This window comes from Serinus canaria, chromosome 1A (assembly GCF_022539315.1).
Source record: "Serinus canaria isolate serCan28SL12 chromosome 1A, serCan2020, whole genome shotgun sequence".
Classification (NCBI taxonomy): domain Eukaryota; kingdom Metazoa; phylum Chordata; class Aves; order Passeriformes; family Fringillidae; genus Serinus; species Serinus canaria.
In genome coordinates, this window is record NC_066314.1 from 37,266,552 (window position 1) to 37,286,235 (window position 19,684).

A 19,684-nucleotide genomic window follows, 5' to 3' on the forward strand; every position below is an offset into this window, starting at 1 on the left:
TTAGTTTGAAGCATAGCTATGATTAGAGAATAGTGGGGGACGAAATTGAATATGATACATTCCTAAAGGGAAATCTAAGTCTGTGATCTAAGCTCTCTAGAGTAGTGTCTCATCTCAAGCACCATCCAAAGATAAATCTCTAGAAAAAGCATCATTTTAAAGAAGGCATATTCCTATGTCTCCCTGGTCGACTTTTTCAATGATCTGTGTATAGAGCACTGCTGACAACATTGTCCACAACACATCATTAATGACTGTCAAGTAGGATGCCATATTTATATGTGCTAGAAAAGAGAAAATACATAAGGAAAAATGATACTTTAATGTCTGAGGACGTCTTATCATAAAGGAAATATTAATGCTGTCTTCAACAGATGCATGGTTTTATTCAAAATTTTAAAAAAGGGAATCCTTTGCAGTGCCTCATGAGTTGCATTAATTAGCTTATCACATTAAAGGGTGAATATAGTCATCTTATGTGACTTTTCTTTGCATCTGTAATAAGGATAACTCAATCGATAGTAAGTTGCTCTGTGCTCAGTTAACATTTTGAGGTGCAGTAAATGTTAAGAACAAGTTGATAAGCTCTGAAATTTCAGGATTCACTGAGGCATGTAAAGTCTTATCTCCTTTATGCCTCTTCCATTATCAGTTTAATTACTTTAAACACTTGGGGAAAAAATGCAGCAGTAATTAGAAATTAGTGCGAGGAAGACCTCTTGCACTTCTCAAGTCTATCCTTACTTATGCTGGAAAAAAATTCATATAGTCTGGATTGCTTTCAAGCCACAGCTAAATTTAATATGCAATACTAGAGCTGTAGAATCTACTGTATAATTCACTGCTAGCTAAATAATCTGTCAAAAAATTCTGAATTTTGTCTTTGATAAAAAGATGAATATAATATGTAAATGTGACTGGTAATTTACCTTTGAAAACAAATGTGAAGTTACCTTCTCCAAACTCCAGACACCAAGGCTTCAGAAACACTTTGCCAAACTGCCGTCCAAATCTCAGCCATGCTTTAAACGCCTCAGAATTTTGTTGAAAATAATCAAAGGAACCCTTTGTGTTTTATTGCCCTTGAGGTTGCCTTCACCCACAGTGCCACCCAGGACACACTGCCCTCTCACACTGGAGCTACCACACACGGCTCCACTCCTGCAGCTTTGCTCTCAAGGCCTGCCCCTGTTCAGCCTCCCCCAGCCACAGGGATGGAGGCAGAAGCAGGTGCTCCCAGACTCCCAGAACTAGCCCTCAGGTCTCTATCACACATGATTTCAATTAAATCTGCTTCCTCTCCACAGGGAGAGGGCCAACAGAACAGCTGGAGTAGCAGCAGTGTGTGTGCGTGCTTTGCTTTGTGCCTGGGATTCTCTGTAATTACTGAAGTTAAATGTTTGTGAGCTTGCACACATACTTAGACTGAAAGGTGTATTTATGTGGCACCATTTTGTGGATCAAGAAGAGCTTGTGTTAAAGACTGAATCATGAGTAAACTCTGGGAGATCATTTTAGCCATCACCCTAACATTAGGACTACCCCTATTTCAGGAAGTCTGTACTTTGAATAGGTTCAGTGAGGTACAGAATTTTTTTCTGAATATGTGTGCTTCTGTGTTCAGTGCCATTTGTGTGCGTGGTCCTTCAAAAATAAATTTATGCTAACTTAGTTGGAAAATTAAAGTTATCAGAAAATATAAAAGGAAAACAGAAAGAACAAGAGCCAAAGAGGGAGGACAGTTTAACTAAAGGTCCTTTGAGAACATAATGGAGAAGTCCTGTGGGTAAGACAGGCTGGTGATGCTGCTCCATTATAAGGGCCAAGACATCTCAGAGAGACAACCAAACTGTAGGTAGATATTCCAGAAATTATTACTGGTACTTTTAATTCATAAACTTTTAATGGTTCTCTAGTGAGTAAACAGCACTATACTCACTGTTTCATTCATTAGACGTGCATTATAATGTGGTGAGGATCAAGTTAAAGGAACACACATTAAAAATATTCTTAAATATCATTGTAAGGTCTTCAGTGAATACCTTTTTCATATCTGAATAATTGCATAGCAAGGAATATGAATTTGGGTTCCTAATATCTGTTTGGATAAATGCAACTTATTTTTTTTTTAAGCTGGAGTGATTTTTTTCTTGCACCTGGTGCTATGTTTTGGCAAAACCACAGTATTTAAAATGTGCTTTTGAACATACTTGAGGGCTTCAGTCTGAAAATATTTTAGTAAAAGAGATTGGCCTGTAAGCCATCAGAGAAAAAGGCAAATGATCCCAGAAAACAGGCAGATACCCAATCTCCCTGTGCCAGGCACATAAAGTGGGAATATTTAGTATAAGTCCCCCATCGAATAAGACAACCTGTACCTCAAACATTTGAATTTCACAGACCATTAACTTTAAAGTGAAACACGTTGCCAGATGGCTGCATTTCCCACTGATTGACCACAAATTTATTTTCAGGTACATGACAGATGGAGGACTCAACCTATATACAAGAAGTCTGAACCGAATACCAGACCTTGCTGCTTCTCGAGACGTCATCCAGAGAGGGGTTCATGACGTGACTGTGGATGCTGACAGGTAACAGTGCTTTGCTAAGTAAAAACCTGTCTGAGCTCTATAAATATTTTGCATCCTTCATACTTAGTAAATATGATATAAGGAAGAGGAAGCAAGCTTCTGAGGCTACAAGTTTTCTGAGCACCCAAAATAGAAAATACCACAATGAGTGGGGGGAAAGAGCAAATTTCTCACATGGGAACGAGACTCAGGAAGAATTTTTTGTTGTAGATGTAAGAGAAAATATTAAGAAGCCCTTATTTGCAATCTTAAACTTCTGAAATGATTGGGGCATGATTTTTAGAGGTTGCCTTATCAGTTGATGAGCAAAGGGAAAATTCATATGGTCTCTAGGCAGCAGACAGATTGTGTGTGCCTGGTGACATGGTTCAAAACACATTTGGATTTGGCTGGAGCTAGAACAATGGTCGTGTCCCCCTGTTTTGCCCTTTGCAAGTACCAGAAGAAGGCAATACCAGCAAGTAGTGAGAAGTGAGAATTGGGGTTCTATCCCATTGTTTGTACAGTGTGAAAAAACAAACTCCAACTTGCCCTTATATATGGGTGTCAGAATAAAAAACATGCTCCCACTATTATGTCTGTTCCTTTTCCTCAAGCTTAAAGTAGATTCATATTGGTGGCTTGTATCTACATCTGAGAAATAAAAATTCATAACCCAGCTTTTGCAGAGCTTGGAGCTGTCAGCTCTGAGGTTTTGGTCAGACCATCACAGAGATAAGGAACAGCTGTGAAATTTGGCAGTCTAAAATGTTATGTGGTCGATTGAGTGCCCTTGTTTTAAAATAACGTTTCTTTTGGGGAAAAAAATATATTCAGTCACAAAGGGGGCAAAGGGGGAAAAGATTCATGATTCTGGTTTTATAAACCTGTCAAATCAGTTGAAAAATTTCTAGGATATTTACCTAGGTATGATATAATTTTTACTTTTCACATTTTCTGCTGAAAATATGCCTGTGGCGCAAGTCAGGAATAGTCTGCATTGGTCAAACAGTGTCAGCAATGCATCAGAGTAAAGGACATCATTTTCATCTAGGAAAAAAGTTACTTAAGAAAGAAGGTTGCTTTATCTGACAGCAGAGCATTTGTTGGCCTTGCAGAAAACCCCTATTTTAGATAGAAATTCAAATGAACACAGAAAGCTTCTTGGGAATGCAAGCACTGACATGATGCAAAGACCAGAGAAGGTGTGCAGTAGGCGTGTAAGGAAATAATTTGGATAGAACTCAGGTAGTAACAGAAGGAAGAAATGAGATGTGGGCAGGAGAGACTTTTGTGGAGCTCTGTATGTGAGAACAGGAACCTTATGCTCAAAGTGAGAGAGAGGGTGGAAAATTTAGAGGCTGGCAGTCATGTAATTAGAGAATGTCACTAGTGCCCACGTTTTTGTATGTGTCTCTTTTTTCCCTTGGGAGTGAAGTTATTAGAGCTCTTCCCACCATGCAATATTCACACCCAGGTTTCAAACCACGCAGATTTCTCCTGGGGAAAAAAAAAAAAGGTCCAAAATAAGGGATTTTTTTACTTTTTCTTAGTATTCCTCAAGTTCTAGATGCCACTCAAACACTGGATGTTTATTTGTCTTTATGTAGGTATTTGTTTGTTCTGTAGAGTGTGCTGGTTCATACATATTTTGCAGACTCTATCACGTACAAACATGAAATAGAACTTCAACTAATGACTGCTTTCCCTTACACCAAGAAAGAAAGCTGTATTCCTGTGTTCTTCTAAACCCTCTAAATGAGGCTTAATGGAACATACTGTGTTAATATTTAATTGAAAGGTTTGTCATAATGCACAGGCATAAGGTATTTAAGTTATGGCTATTCAGACAATTTCTGGCATTCCCTGACCTTTCAATACTTTACTTTTACAAACTTAATTGTTCTTTGTGGACATAAGGGGGAGGTTTTTTACATATAAGTGCATGCTATTCCTTGAAAAAGCAAAAGTTGTTTAGGAAGTGGGAAATGTAAATAATTTTATGAGTTCTGATGATAATAAAACACATGCTTACCATGGTTGCAAAAAAACCTGTGGTGGGTAGAAAAATATGGTTTATGATGATCTTCAAGAATGTTGGCCACATTTATGATGTGAAATCAGGGGGAAAAAAGCAGTAGAGATTGCTGAGACTTCAGCAGGGTAAGCTTCATTCCTTCACAACAGTGTAAGTACCTAAGATTGCATCTGATCTCCCACAGCCTTTTGCAACATATTTGGTCTACTCTGAACAAAAAATAATGGGGTTTGTGTCACAGCTTCAAGGTATGCCTTGCCATTGGGATGATGAACTTCTGTGCAAGAGGATTATTTTCCCCACTGTCATCCCAGTAGGACATATGCATTTTCTCTGTGGTATCATTACTATAAGCCTTTTTCATAATTGGCATGATCTGCCCTTGTCTTTCTGTTGTAAAGGACTCTGCTGGCATCTTTTTTTGGGCAGAAAATAAATTATATGCTGCAAATATCGGGAGCAAGCAGGAGAGGAGTTTTGGTATTTTCCCCATTACTAGAGGCAGCAACTTTTGCTGACAGCAATCCCATGTTCATGAAAACTCAATTTGGGTTTTTTTCTGACAACTTAAATTATATCTTCTGCTTATATTTTAAAACTTTTTCTCCTTGTGAGCTCTTTAGAGATGTGGACTGATATCTCTAAGGGTGATACTGGTTTTGGTAAATTTATACTTTCAGACTGATTCTCATATCCTGGATCATGTAAAAGGACAGGAAGGTTCCCCAGTGTGATAATGCTAAATCGTTTCAGAGAGCACCTGTATCTTCACATCTTTCCAAAAAGCAAAGGATTGAAGGATCTCCATGTTGGAAACCTAGCCTGAGAGAGCTCATCCCCATAATAACATTGCATTGCTCTTTGAACTTCATAAAAGTTAAATTCACAAAGTCAACATAAGTGAAGGCTTAAGAGTTGCTTTCATAAAGCACAGCTTGCATAAAGAACACTGGTGCAGAAAGTATTACAGCAAACTTGCTTGTTCTGGTGAAGGGATTGTAAAACCAGAAAGGACACTGGCAGCATCAGATGTCAACAGTTGTTTCATTAAGTGTTGTTTTTTTGTTTGCTTGTGGGTTTTTTTTGGTTGGTCTTGTTTGTTTTTTATTTTTTTAATTGGACTTTTTTTTTTTTTTACAAAAAATGCATATTCCTTCCAGTTTACCTTGTTTCAGTTACCATAAGAAATTAATCAGAGAGGAAGATGAATTTTCTTTATCAGGTATAACATGGGATATGGCTAAGAGAGTTCTCAGTGGTATTATATTACATTTCATTTATTGTCCTGTCTGCTTCCTCTACGCTCTAGCATTTGCCTTCTGGGACTTGGAGAGGGAGCATTTGAGAAACATTCTTGGATTTCAAAGCCTTTTTCAAAGTAAGATGAGCCAAAAGAGATTAGATATAAGCACAGAGAATGAATTATGTTCTTCGGAAGAATAAGGTTTGTTGCAATGTAGATTGTAATGTTTCCAAACCACCCTGTGATGTTCATGAAAACTGTTAAGGAAGTTTAAAGAAAGCCCTATTAAAAGGGGATATAGCTCCACTGAGTTCAAACATCGTCCTTCTACTCCCTATACATTCAGAACTTAGTGCAGTGTGTCATAAGCCACAGCTTCTTCACCTTCATGAATCAACACAGGTTGTACAATCACTTTCCCCTCACATCCCTTGAATGCAGCATTCTTGCTCTTTCACCTTTTTTTGGATGAAACCCAAAGCTTTAAAGTTTATGCTGCTTAATGTACTTCTATCATGACCCACTTCAGCTACTTTGCTGTTGCATTGAATCTGAGCCTCTTATGCATAAGGAATCTCCCAAATGCTTCCACCATCTGCCACATGTGCAGAAGATTTGGCACTTATCTCAGACTAGCTCAGGCTGGCCTGGTTGTTCTCAGCCAAACCATAATCACCATAATACATTATTAATTATAATAAAATAATTCCAGATTTTGCCTTTAGTTTATTAGTTAACTTCCTGCCTGAATGACTATAAGTCTTCTTCTGGTGTTTGTCTGAGTAGATGAGCCTTGAGTTGGAATACTGTGCATTTGAAAAAGGAACTTTTCTAGAGTTTAATGTGCATTGAACTGGGAGCTCTGTTTCATAGAGTTGGTCGTATCAGAAAAGGCTGAGACATCATGAACAGTAACTTGAAATCCAAATATAATACAATGCCTGTTCTCATACTATACAGTTCTAGAAGCACATTGAAATTTCTGCTGTCATTTGGAATTTGCCCCACTGTGTGTATACCCCAAAGGGGCATACTTTACTTTTTGCCTTTCTATCAGATGAATCTGTGTGATGTTTTTTCATCACTGTACTGATACTGTGCTTTCTGCTGTGTGTCTCTGCAGTTTGGTATTGATGTGACCGTTTTTCTGCCAAGTTGCAACTATTACCTGCTTCATTTTGCTGCTTCTGGTTGCAGAACAAGATTTACTATGGGTAAAGGAAATGTTTATGCCAGAGTATTGAGCTATGCACTGTGTGCACACATTCAGCTATCTACCCTTTCCTTTGCCAACAATCCAGGTCTCTCCAACACTGGGTACCTGTGTCTATGGAAATAAATACAAATATCCATCCCACAGATATGAAATAATAAATAATAAAACACAGAAACAAATTTGCCTTCTTCTTGCTCTCTAAGGCGTTCGTGGGCAAAACTGAGTTTTGGTGTAAAACTTCACTGTGTAGGGAAGCTTCCAATATCTTTGCATCTGCCTTCACCACTCAGTATGCCTGTGACACATTGTGTTCACAATCTAAAAAAGTCATTGTAGGTCTTAAAGTCAGCATGGTTCATATAGTTGTGTGATCTGCTATCATTCTCTTGGTTGAGATTTTATAGTATTAGTAAGTTCTTAGGATGTTGGAAAAATTTTAAGTATCTATACCTCACTGTTTTTGCAGTTACTGTTCAAATTCCTATAGAAGCCGTAATTATAGAATCTCTCTTGTGAAGCAATTTACATTTTAAAGAGTTTTTACTATTATTGTTCTCTCCTATACTTTTAATCTTCTCTAATTTCTTTTCACAGCTGTTGCTGTTAACATTTCCCACCATTTACTTTTTTATTATGCTCAAATGTTCCTGCATCTTCATAGTCTCTGGTGTAAATCTTTCCTTATCTTGGCATCTGCTAGGCTATCAACTAAGTTACTAGTTAGTAGTATCTAATTCAGTGTGTATCTTGGCTTTTATTGTTTCTCCAAAGTATGGATGCTAAATTTAAGTACCTAAAGCATAAATATGTGTGAATCCATGCATGAAGGGCAGAGTAATTGTGTCAAAAGGAGCACTCCTGGAGTTTTGGCTCATTATGTTGTTAAGTATTTAGAATTCTTTGAGGATGAATTCCTTATTTTCAAAAGCATAATGAGAAATAAATTTTTCAGTAATACAATTTTGTACAGCATTATTAATTTAGAAAGAATGTTATTTGAATTAGTACGATTTGTTTCTGGTCATGCTTTCAAAAGTCAGGATTTGAGCAACATAAAATAGGCAAAGTAACTGGACTATGATCTAATTTTGTGAGGTTCACCCTTCCTTATTCACTTTAAACACCTACTGTAATTGCCCATAGAACCACAAACCAAAACATGGAAACATTTCCCAGCTGTGTGGTTTTAGGTTCAGATACTAAACTAATATCAGTGACATAAACAAACTGCATTGTTAGCATGCTGTCATTAGTACATTAAACTGTCATGATCCTGCAACATCATGTCTGCAGACACATTTTTTTGCACCCAGCTTACATAAGAAGATCACGCTCAGAAAAGGCAAATGTGAATGGCAGAGGTTTACCTTAGAACAAGCCCAGGCTGCAAATGACAAATTAAGTTTTCTCTTTCTGAAATTTTTATTAAGTGGAAGAAAGAGAGACAACTACTTTCAGTTTAGATTAAAAAGAAATCATTAGAAATAAGTGTTTAAACTTTTGCAGGAATACAAGACAAATGCATTCTCTAAATGAGCTGAACATATGGTTTGCTGCAGGTTTATTGAACCAAAGGCTGGCTCTTTACAGATGACAAATATAATATTTTCATAAATGTACTTGTGAAAAGTGGATGGTGTGGAGCTAGGTATTAATGACATGCAGTCACATGGCATTTCTGCTTATTTCAAAATTTGGTTTAATGCTTTAAAGGTATTTGAAGTGAGGCAGGACTTTATCTTTTTTTACCAGATTTCTAATTCTTGACTTCAGGCAAAGTGTAGATGGTTTATTTTGATTGCAATCTACTTCTGAAGAGAGTATCAATCTATTTAATAAAAGCTTTCTAAGACTCAACTTACAGTTTCAGCAGCAGCAGCATTTTGGTCCACCACTGTACTTCATTATTGCTAGCAAAGACTACTGTACTGCCTCTGTGTTAGAATAAAACATGGGTAGTATGATTTAAATCCTTAACCAAAATACCCCAGGCTCAAATATAAAATTCAAGAACTTGAATCTCCCATGTGATACCTACTTGAGTCCTGGAGTCAAGAAACAAATTAATTTCTTTAAAATGTCTCGATTAATTTGATGGCTGGAGGAAACAAATATTGTCATTTTATTCTCCTGCCTGGCTATTTTTTAAAAAATCATATTGAAATTTGTAATAAAATAGCTGCAATTGATATTAAAGTTCTAACATTACCAAGCACATGGTGTTTTAGACAGAAGCCTCATAAAACTGGATATAAAAATATGGATTTTGATGATTTATTACAGGAGATAAAGCAGCTCATGATTGCTAAGCTGTCTTTTGTTCTAAATTGCCTGAGAGATACTTCTTTCTTAGTTAAGTCAGTTCTTAAAGAACTGCTTTTATAATAGTTGCATTCCAGACTGAGGTATTGCCTGCTTGTCAAACTAAGTATATGAATTATAAGAACATTCCAATAACCCTTTCATGGAAAACAATTAATTTGTAACACTATAAAAATCCTTTGCCTTGGATTCATTAGGTATAAGTTTACTTCAAATAAAATATGATTTCAGCAACTTCAGCAGACCTCTAGAACAATGAGAAATAGATAAAAATGGAGAGCCCCATCAGGGTGGGCTTTTCACACTCAGGAGATGTCATAAGGAAGGGGGTAAATGTACTGTTGTTTTGTACACCTGCACTTTCTCCTAGTTGTCAGGTGGAAAAAAATAGTTAAGTGAAAGGAAGAATGAATTTAATTTAAACTAAACATCTAAAGTGTGAGTGCACTTTGCTGCTCAGGCTGTGGTGCTGCTTCCAGTGCACAAGAGAGAAATTGAAAAGTTTTGAATCTTTCCTTTGCAACGTGCTGCTCTTGCAGCAGAGCAGGGCTACTCTGTCCTGGGCCTGCAGGAAAGCAGTGATGTTCAATACATTTTGGAACTGAAATTGCATAGCTAGATAACTTTATCATTCGTGGTTAAAGATAGCTGGAATCCAGATGGAAACTGGTTATGGGTTATCTGTGATTAAATAAAATGAAAAGAAGGATGTCTCTAAAGCTGTGCAGGTTAAAAAACATGGGAGCCTTTTATTTTCCTTGACAGAGAAATAGACTTTGAACACTGTAGGCTGGCTGAAGAGTGAGTTCAAAGGGAGAGAGCATGAAGGGAAAGCTGGGAAGAACACCACGTGGCTGACAACCTGCCAGCCAGTGTGTAGAATACCCTGTGCTGCAGGCTGCCTGCTGCAGAGCACAGCATGTGTTAACCTTCCCTTTTGGAATAGAAAAAAATCCCTCCATTTGCTATATCAACATTTTACTTATAAATCTTAATGATGTCACCTCTGAGTCTTCTTTTGATGGAGAGAGAAAAAGACAAGCCTCCCTCATCAATCTGCTCTCCAAGTGCTGTTGTGGAGGCTTCCTGCCCCTCCTGAGCCCCTTGGGACAACCTCAGCTCCACACAGGGAAATGTTTGGTGCAGCAGTATGCTAGGAGTTTGTTTTCTTTTGATGTTACAGCACTAATCTCATCTGTATCTAATTGTTAAAATATTGTCTTCAAAGATTTCCTTTGTAAACAAAAGATTGTCATAACAATTTAAGCAGGATCAGATGTGTAAATTTAGAGGGGAACCCTCAATGAATTCTACAAAAGTTTTTTTGGAAAAGGATACAATATACTTATAATTCAAACCTGCTTATGAACTGAATAATCTAAAATAATAAAAAAATACATTATTTGAAGGAAATTTTAAAACCAGATTTACCTAACTAAATTTACCTGAATAAAAAATAAACTTTTAATCAGTTTCCTATGTGCATTAGCTTTAATTTCTGATGTGCTAAATTTTCCCTTTTATTCGTTTTGAATGCATTGCACTCTGGTATGTTTCATACTGCAGAATAGAATGTAAAATGGCTGCTAACCATATCAGCTGCTGTGAATGTAAATTAGTAATAACAAAAATTGCTTTACTGCAGTTTAAATACATGTGTTGTGTTAGAAATAATTGCATTGCCCTGGGAAGTACAATGACTGTTAAAACAGGTGTTTGTCATTCCTCAAAGTGCTTTATCTAGGAAAAAATCTTACTGATATAATTTAGTGTCTTCTATGTTTAAATACCCAACAGTTTTTGATCAGACACTAGGTAAACTGATTTAAAAGTGAAATTAGGATATTTCAAATGATAGGATTTCAACCAGTTTCTGGAAAAGAAACTACAGAGTAAGAAAACATAAAGGTATGTATTGCATATCCTCTGACAGTTTATCAGTGAACAGATTCATACTGATAGCCAGGACATAAAAGCTGAATTTTTTGATTCCAACTGGAAATGCACACACAATTTTAACATCATTGTGAACTTCAGGAACAAGATATGAAGAATAAAGGTACTTCATATTTTTGAATCAAACCTAGATCTTTCTCTAAGATTATAATTTACTGATTTAAATACTAAAGTAGACAAAATTTAAGAAGTGCTCCATGTATGGGTGACTAGATGACATGTAATGCTTTCTGAGAAGCCAGAGATCAGCAAAGGTGTATAATCTTCATGATTCATGAACCACCATCTGGAAGCCCATATCTCTATTGATTGTACTGGGGACATTGCTAGACATAAAGCTTTTGGGTTATGTTAAGATAAAATATAACTGTTTTGAAAAATTTTTTTAAAAGATTATTTTTTTTCTTTTAATTTTAAATAAAATAAATTCTAGTACATCATTGCAGTGAAGTGACAGCCTGTCACCCAGGGATCGTTCTTTAGTGGAAGGAGTTATCTTTCAAAAGCTTTAAAAATGATTTTCCTAAAATGGAGTCTTTCTCTATACATCAAAGTTATTGAAAGAGAAATCAGCATGGTTTTTTAAGGCTGAAGAAGTATTCTTTTTCCTCTTTGAGTTAAAATCATTCCCCTTCATGAAAAGAGTTGACTCAGTGTGGCACTTACAACCCACACGTTCTGATGCATAGTAAATAACTGAATTGCTCTGCTTTACAAATCTTTTTCCTTTGTTCAGTGCACAAAGAAATTTATGATTCCATCTTTAGTACATCTTTCTTTCTAATCATTTAAATTAATGATACCAGCCATACTCTTGAGAAATGGATTAATATCAAGTGGATAAACTCAATGCTAAATCATGTAGGAAAAAAATTTCATGTATTAAAAATAATAGTTGTTGACAACAATAATTTAGAGCCTTCCAGATAAATTTTGAAACTTAATATCCTAAAAGATTTTCAACATCTTTCCCTAAACAACTTATTTTCCATAAAATTTCCACTTATTTTCTTTTGAAATGCATCTGTTGGATTGGAAATGTTGGAAACTTTAAGTTGAGCAGGCTTGTGTGTGTATGTGTCATTCCAGCAAGCCACTGAATTGTAGAGCAGTGGTAAATGAGCCCCAATAACTCTGAATCCATCTCTGCAGCATTCCATGTGGGCAGTAAGAACAGCCTACGTCACAGAAAATTGATGATAGATAGTTTCTTAATTTTGGATTGCTGCCTTGGTATTATTGCTCCTTGGTGATGACTTGTCTGATTCTTGGACTTACTGCAGCTATTTGGTCCACATCAGCACAAAGGCAATAAATACTGAAGGTAGCTGGTCAGCAATGCCACATGTAATTTTGGTCCTGGGTCTGTAGTGGGTTTGAATAATGCTTACTGAGGTACCCATAACTATTTCCTTGACAAGTGCTCCTTTCCTTTAGCCAGACACGACTCAGCTACAAGGGAGAACTGAATGATGTGATATTTGCTATCTGAAACCTGCAAGGAAATTCTCCTTTTTCTGCTACCACCTTCCTGTATTTGAGTAGCAGCTTTGTTCCTGGTATTTGCAAGGAGAAGCTGGGATAAAAGCTTGAGATAAATCCTAAGAAGACTAATCCAACTTAAGTGTCTCACATCTGGTTTTATAGGAGTTTTATTTGAATACCTGAGCCAGGTTATCAAGAATTAACTACTGTCTAAAAAGAAAAAAAATAGGAAAATTTAAGCAAAATAAATGAAAACCATTTGATTAAAAAATGAGAATTGTAAGTAACCTAATAATGTCAGGATGGCTTGCACTATGAAGGTTGAAAAACTGTAAATAAAAATAAATTTTCAGAGGACAGTGCTAAATCTTTACATGTTTACTATTCATCTTTTAGGCAAACAGAAATGCTCCTGAGTGAACTTTACACAACTGAATCTTTCCCAGTTAATTCATTTTTATTTCACCTTTGAATGTTTTTCCAAAATACTGTTTGCAGAAGTGTGCCATAATGTAGAAATTATGCCAAACATGTCATCAGGTCTTTCTGAATGGCACATGATTAGATTCAAGAGCTGAATGCTTAAGCTGTAGATTTAGCAAATTGCATTCTCTTTTCATTTGACCCTAGAGAATTTTCTCAAGAGAAATTTTTGGATTAATGTACATGTCATAGAAAGCCATATCTATTTAAGGAGACTCAGTTAGACATGAATGTTTCTCTCCTTTCCTGTCTTTTTCTATTTCTGATAGGAAAATAAACCCCATTATGTTGAACAGCTATGACTTTAGATGATGTGGAACAGTCTGATGAGAATATTGTGGGTCTCTAAAGTATTTAAACAGCCTAACTTTTTCTATATATATTTTACTGCTCAGTCCCAGTGAAAAAGATAAAACAGTGAAACTGCTCCTACACTTTCTCTCCAGCACATACCCTACATGCAATACAGTATTTGTCATTCAGAGATTTCCAAAAAGGTTGTTATTAGCACGCTCTAAATACTCTTTACACATCACCAAAATTATTTCATGCTTTCCTTAGCAGCTCTTCAGGCTGAGTTTATGTTACAAGGGCAGTCAGAAAGTTATCTGCTGGCTGGGCTAAACCAGGAGCAGGAAGCTTCCAGAGAGACAGCAGGGAAGGGCCTTCATCATGTAGAGGATGCAAACTGTGTTACTAATTGTGTATCAAAGCAGAATTATCATACATCTCCAAACACCTCAAGGTCCTCTAAAGAGACTGCTGGAGCTGTGCATGAAAGATATCAGAGGGGTACTGAGGAGACTGCTGTTCTCAGCAGTGTTCATAGCATGACCAGCAGTATCTGTGCCTCTGTGGCTGCCCTTCTGCTCTGGTTAGTGTGCCAGCAACATTAGACCCTGCAATATCATCATTCAAATCAACTGGGATGTTCTCAAATTATTTTATAGGCAAATGTCACCGACATGTTTTATGAAAAATCCTTTCCTTAGGATTTTTCCCCTCCTGAGAAGTTGAGAAGCCTCAAGAAGAAACTGTAAACAATTCTTATCTGCTGCTGTGGAATGCAACAGGGGGAATCTGTGATTGGCCTCGTCAGGCTGTTTCCAATTACGGGCCAATCACAGATCACCTGTCCAGACAGTCTCGGTCAGAGACAAGACTTTGTTACTCCTTCCTTTTCTATTCTTAGCTTAGCCTTCTGATGAAATCCTTTCCTCTATTCTTTTAGTATAGTTTTAATATATTATCTATCATTAAATAATAAATCAAGCTTTCTGATACATAGAGTCAACTTTCTCATCTCTTCCCTCATCCTGAGACCCTTGTAGACAATACCACAGGCAAATACATATTTTGTGTCTGGCTTCAGCATATTTTGAGATACTCTGACTTATTTTAGAGAAACATGGTTGGACTTTTGCTGCAGAGAATGTTGGCCAGGTGCAGAGAGAGCCCTAAGCATCCCTGCAGTGCTGCTGGCAGTTCAGAGGGTCCCATGAGCTCAGCAGAGGTGGGGTGGCTCCCTGAGATTCATGCCTCAGCACTTGCCAGTTGCTGTGTGTAGCCAAGTGATTGCAGAAGAGCTCTTTGTCTTTGTGATGCACTCAATTACAAAAAACATTGCATTAATTGCCAGTTATCCCCAGACTGTGAAAATCCAGACGTGGCCTGGAGGCATCAATGGATTCTGTGCACAGTTGGGATGGATGGGGATTTAACCTGCAGTAGCTGAGTATGTTAAATTCCAATAAAGTGCATGAGGAGAACTGTATTAACTCTAGATAAATCACTGCTTGTTGTGTCAGGAATGGAAAGACATTTTATCACAAGAGTACTTGAGAGTAATATCCTATAGCGGCAAAAAATTTACTGATAGTATTTCTTTGTGCTACAGTTTCAAAGTTTCTTTGATACATTTTTAGCTGCTCATGCAAGCCCTAGGAATCAGCTGGCTTCTTATTCTAATCAGAGAAAGATCTCATGAAGCTAATATCAGAGGCTCTGTAAAAATGTATGGCAGCAACAGTTTTTAAGAAAAAATACATGATTGAAGGTGTGGTGTGTAATAAGTTGCAGTCTTTATACATCAATTCACTTTAGGTTGCTCTATCTTTCCATTGGTTAAAAAAGGGAAACACATTTTTGGTTTCCCAATATATTTTCATTTTTGTGTTCTTAAAGGACTTATTTTTGGCAGAGAAAAAAACCATTTTGGACAAGAACATATAGAATGCACATTCGTGCATTTCCTGAAAGCTAGTATTTTGTTGATGTTTCTCTATGAAGCTCTTCCATCTGCTATCTTTCTGTAAATTCCAAGAGAAATCTCAGATTTATTTTTTTTTAGTTGCCACTGGTAAAGCAAGGATTTCTTAAGTAAAAACTTTTGGCAGAGTTTTAATTTTTTCTTGTTGAAGACGGATTTTTTAAAATAAGCAGCTACCTCAGTTATTTCTGAATCACTGTTAATTTAAAGTTAGATCCCCTTCCTTAATGGGTTTCTCTTCCTAGTGCTAGTTTTTTCTTCTGATATTTTTATAAAAGCCTTCTGTATTCCCATTTGGGTAGCATTACTTCATGATACTTCTTCTCTGGTGTTATCTCTTGCCTGCAAGACTTGTCTGAAGCCATATTACTCATTGGTTTCCTCCCCATTTTTCTTTTACAAGAGAGGGCTTTTTTAATCTTCAACCTTTTAACTCACTTTGGTAATTTCTATTTCCTTGCATTTTTCCTTTTGAAGCAGTATTGAATTCCATTACACCTCCTGGGGTGTCTTTTAAGTTTGACCAGCTTTCCTGTATTCCAGCAGTTGTGTTCTTTGGGTTTTTTCAGATTTCCAGCTAACTTCATGCTTATTCTCATCATCTGTTGGTTTGGTTTGCTTGTTTGTTTGACCAAAGAAAAATATACCAAGCTCTTTCCTCTAGTTGCACCTTTCTAGGATAGACTATAATTCAAAATAGACTCTCCATGTTAATAGGTATTTGATTCTATTAGTTACTCAGCAATTAGCTATAGGCTTTTCTATAGTGATCCTCTCTTTTAAATGTATTGCCACAGTGGTTTTGATGGTGAGATTTTAGGTCACTGATGGTTCCATTTTGAAATGTCACTATATTTTCTGTCCTTTTCTGTCTCTGCAGTAAATATAGAACCTGCTTTTGCTCTTCACTTACATTTATGAAGATGATAACTGTTTGTTTTCCAGATTGGTTTTGTTGTCTCACATTTTTTTTCCCAGTGTATCAATTTTCAGTAGCTCTGACCTCTTCCAGCTTATCTTTCAATCTCTTCTAATATGAGAGTAAACTTTAGTGATAAACACTGGCTGGGCTTTGGGAGAGAGGAACAGTAATCAGGAATGAGAAAGAACTGCAAAAGGCTGTTGTCAGTATTCAATTTGGAAAAAAGTCTTTGACATACTGCTGCTGCTGGGGAGCATTCAAAGAATTATTTCAGCTTTTGCAAAGTGGGTGGTAACAAACATGACAGCCAAGAAGTCTGGAGTGTGAGACGAGGACGAAGTTTCCAAAGATGGCAGAGACTTAATTAATTGCAACAGACTTTAAATGTTTTGCTGTGTGCAGCTATATTTTTATTTCATCTGTCACCTGCTAGCCTGCTCTCCAACTTGAATATTACATCTATTAATGTAGGAAGTGAAGAAAGTATTTCATTGTAATGGGGAGCTTTTAAGTTGGGCTCTCTCTTGCCCTACATAGTGAAGCCATTTATGGCCACCTTCCATCTTTGTTAGTGACTCACCCCTGAAGCTTAGTAGTCTAACTGGAGTAATTAATAGGCTAAAAGAGATGTCCTATATTGCTGGTGTGTCTTCATCAATACTTCTGGCGGATAAAGGGGTTTTAAAATTTGTTTTGGTTGGTGCTTGGGGTTGTTATTTTTGTGTGTATGCACAGCCAATAGTAGCCCTGCTTTTTTTGTCTTTTCTGGCTTTAACTCAAGATGACGTTTATGGGAGATGAGAGAGCTTCAGGATGCTGGGGTGTGATCCTGGGTGATTGGCTCCTGTTTGGCAGTGATTTACTAAAGCAGCTTGCCTTATCTCCCTGACTGTGATCCTGGTACATTTACTGCTATAAACACAGATAGCCAGAGGTCCCATTACCTTCTCAGCAAAAGTTTGTTGTGTCATAGACTCAATCATTCAAAGCCTAAGAGTTATTTAATTTTTAATAAGAAACATTGATAAGTTCCAACTAAGCTGTGGAAGCAATCAGCCATTTTGTATGCATATTGCCATTTTTATAATTTAAATGCAAAGTCTGCTTTGCTTTTCTCAGACAAAATAGCATATGTTTTATAGAATTTTTGGAAAAGGATGAATGTGCTCTGGGTTCCAGCCAGGCTCTTTGTATTATGTGCAGGTGCTTTGGGACTTTAATAATTAGAGGATCTAATAAAAGAATCAGAGGATAAGCCAGGAAAATTACTACAACGTGAGTTCTCTCTGTCATTACAAAAACCAATCTTTCCTGTTTCACCTAATATAAAATTGGAGACTTACAGGTGTATTTCAGCCCAAACTTACAGCAAAAACATTTTAGAATTGATGAAATCATTAAATCGTTATTAAGTAGCCTCTATTTCAAGCTGCCTGGATTTAATTCCTTTACCTTGAAAAATAAACACCAAAATCCCAAACCAAATAGTAAGCTATAATTGGACAGGCAAGCAGGGCAAAGGTCTGAAGTTCCTGGCTTAAACTATGTCACCTACTGTTTTTAAATTGTCATAGTACAGTAAATCTACATGGACTGTACATGTTTCTGTTTCCCTAGACTGACTGAAGAAATGGGTATGCTTTTTGTTGTAGGCAAGTTTTCAGAAGGCAAAATCGTGACTTTTTTCTTTACCATGTCCACCCCTAAGTCACACAAGATTTAAACAACCTCAAAATGTTGCTTTTCTGTTCTGCAGAAAACCAATCTCTGCAAATCACCAATCACAACTTATATTTGTATCAGCATACCTATGCCTAGGTGTGTCCTGCCTGCAGGTGCTGGTCCAAGTGGTGTGAGCATGTGCTCCTGGTACACACCCATGAGTCAGTGTCTCTCTGTGTGTGTACAGTGAGGGATCAGGTTCTCCATGGGGGAAGAGGTGGTGTTCACAAGCTGTGCTGCCTCTTCCTGCTGTCACCATCTGTGCTGGCTCTTTGTCTAAAGCTGGTTGACTTTGAATGTCACCCTGAAAACGGATAGGTGTTAAAAACTAAGAGGGTGTGACCTTAAGTGGTTGGCAATGACACAGCATGATAAGTTTTTAGCTCTTGAAGGATAAAGTATAAGGCTTGTTTTAGGAAGGTAACACATAAATAATGACCCTATGAGCCAAGGAGAAAAAAAGGCAATGAAAATGTTCTCCTAGTGATTATAGATATGCACTCCAAGTGATTACAGATAGACTAAAATTGTTCATCAAAGAATTTTGTGAAGATGCATTAGGTTCCAGAAGCTATTTTGTCTCTTCCGGTCTGATGAACTAGATAATTAAAAATTTACTCTGACAGTGTCATTTGGGCCTGCTAATTATTTACCAATTTCTGCTTGACAGCATAGTGCTGTATATTAGACCTAATTTACATTATCTCTTGCTGTATATTTCAGAAGTAGAAATGAGCAAGCAGAATATGCTGATATTTTCCTTTTGTTACAATTACAAAGGAAGGAAATATTCTATTATCACTCTGCCATCCCCAGTTTTAAGAAGCATACAATATTTAAAATTTTTATCTACATGTAAAAACATTCCCTAATGCTCCGAACATCCCAGTGCTGATGTATTTTGAAATCAGGGAAACAAAGGAAAAAGAGCTATTCTTGTCTTAAAAATTGTAGTTCTAAGTCTACTGGTTTTGCAAACTGGCTATCAACCCTTTTAATCCTCCAGAGTTTAGTTTTCTAAAGTCATATACCCATTTTTCCTCAGAAGTATCCATACATTACCTGTGCTTTTTTTTCTGCACTGTAAGAATGTATTTTTTTCATTAACTGTGATAGATCTGCTCTTTACACCCTTACATCTCATTTTATTGATTAGGCAAACAAATTCTGTCTGGCTCCTTCATCTTCTTCTTTGCTCAGTTTTTGCATGTGGTCACCACTGATGTTTCTATGCTTATGCTGGCTGTTTTCTCATCCTCTCATGTCCTAAACACTATGGAAATTATAAATATTCTGGGGCAAATAGTTTAGTTGCATGTTGCTCCATTGTGCAGGGAACATATTCAACTAAAATATTTGAGTATTATTTCTAGAGGATACCATAATACATCTTATGATAATCATTAGTAAAGATCATCTAAAACCGCCCCTACAAAGTTAGCAATTCAGCCATTA

General features: G+C 36.8%; 1 protein-coding gene across 6 annotated transcripts in view; it reads left to right on the forward strand.

Moving 5' to 3' along the window:
* Positions 1-19,684, forward strand: part of NAV3 (neuron navigator 3) — a 512,047-nt gene that overhangs the window by 406,633 nt on the left and 85,730 nt on the right. For all 6 annotated transcript variants that reach the window (XM_050987333.1, XM_050987322.1, XM_030237841.2 and 3 more), the window contains one exon: positions 2,475-2,594. In XM_050987333.1, the coding sequence (XP_050843290.1) occupies positions 2,475-2,594 (120 nt within the window). The remainder of the gene's footprint in view (positions 1-2,474; positions 2,595-19,684) is intronic.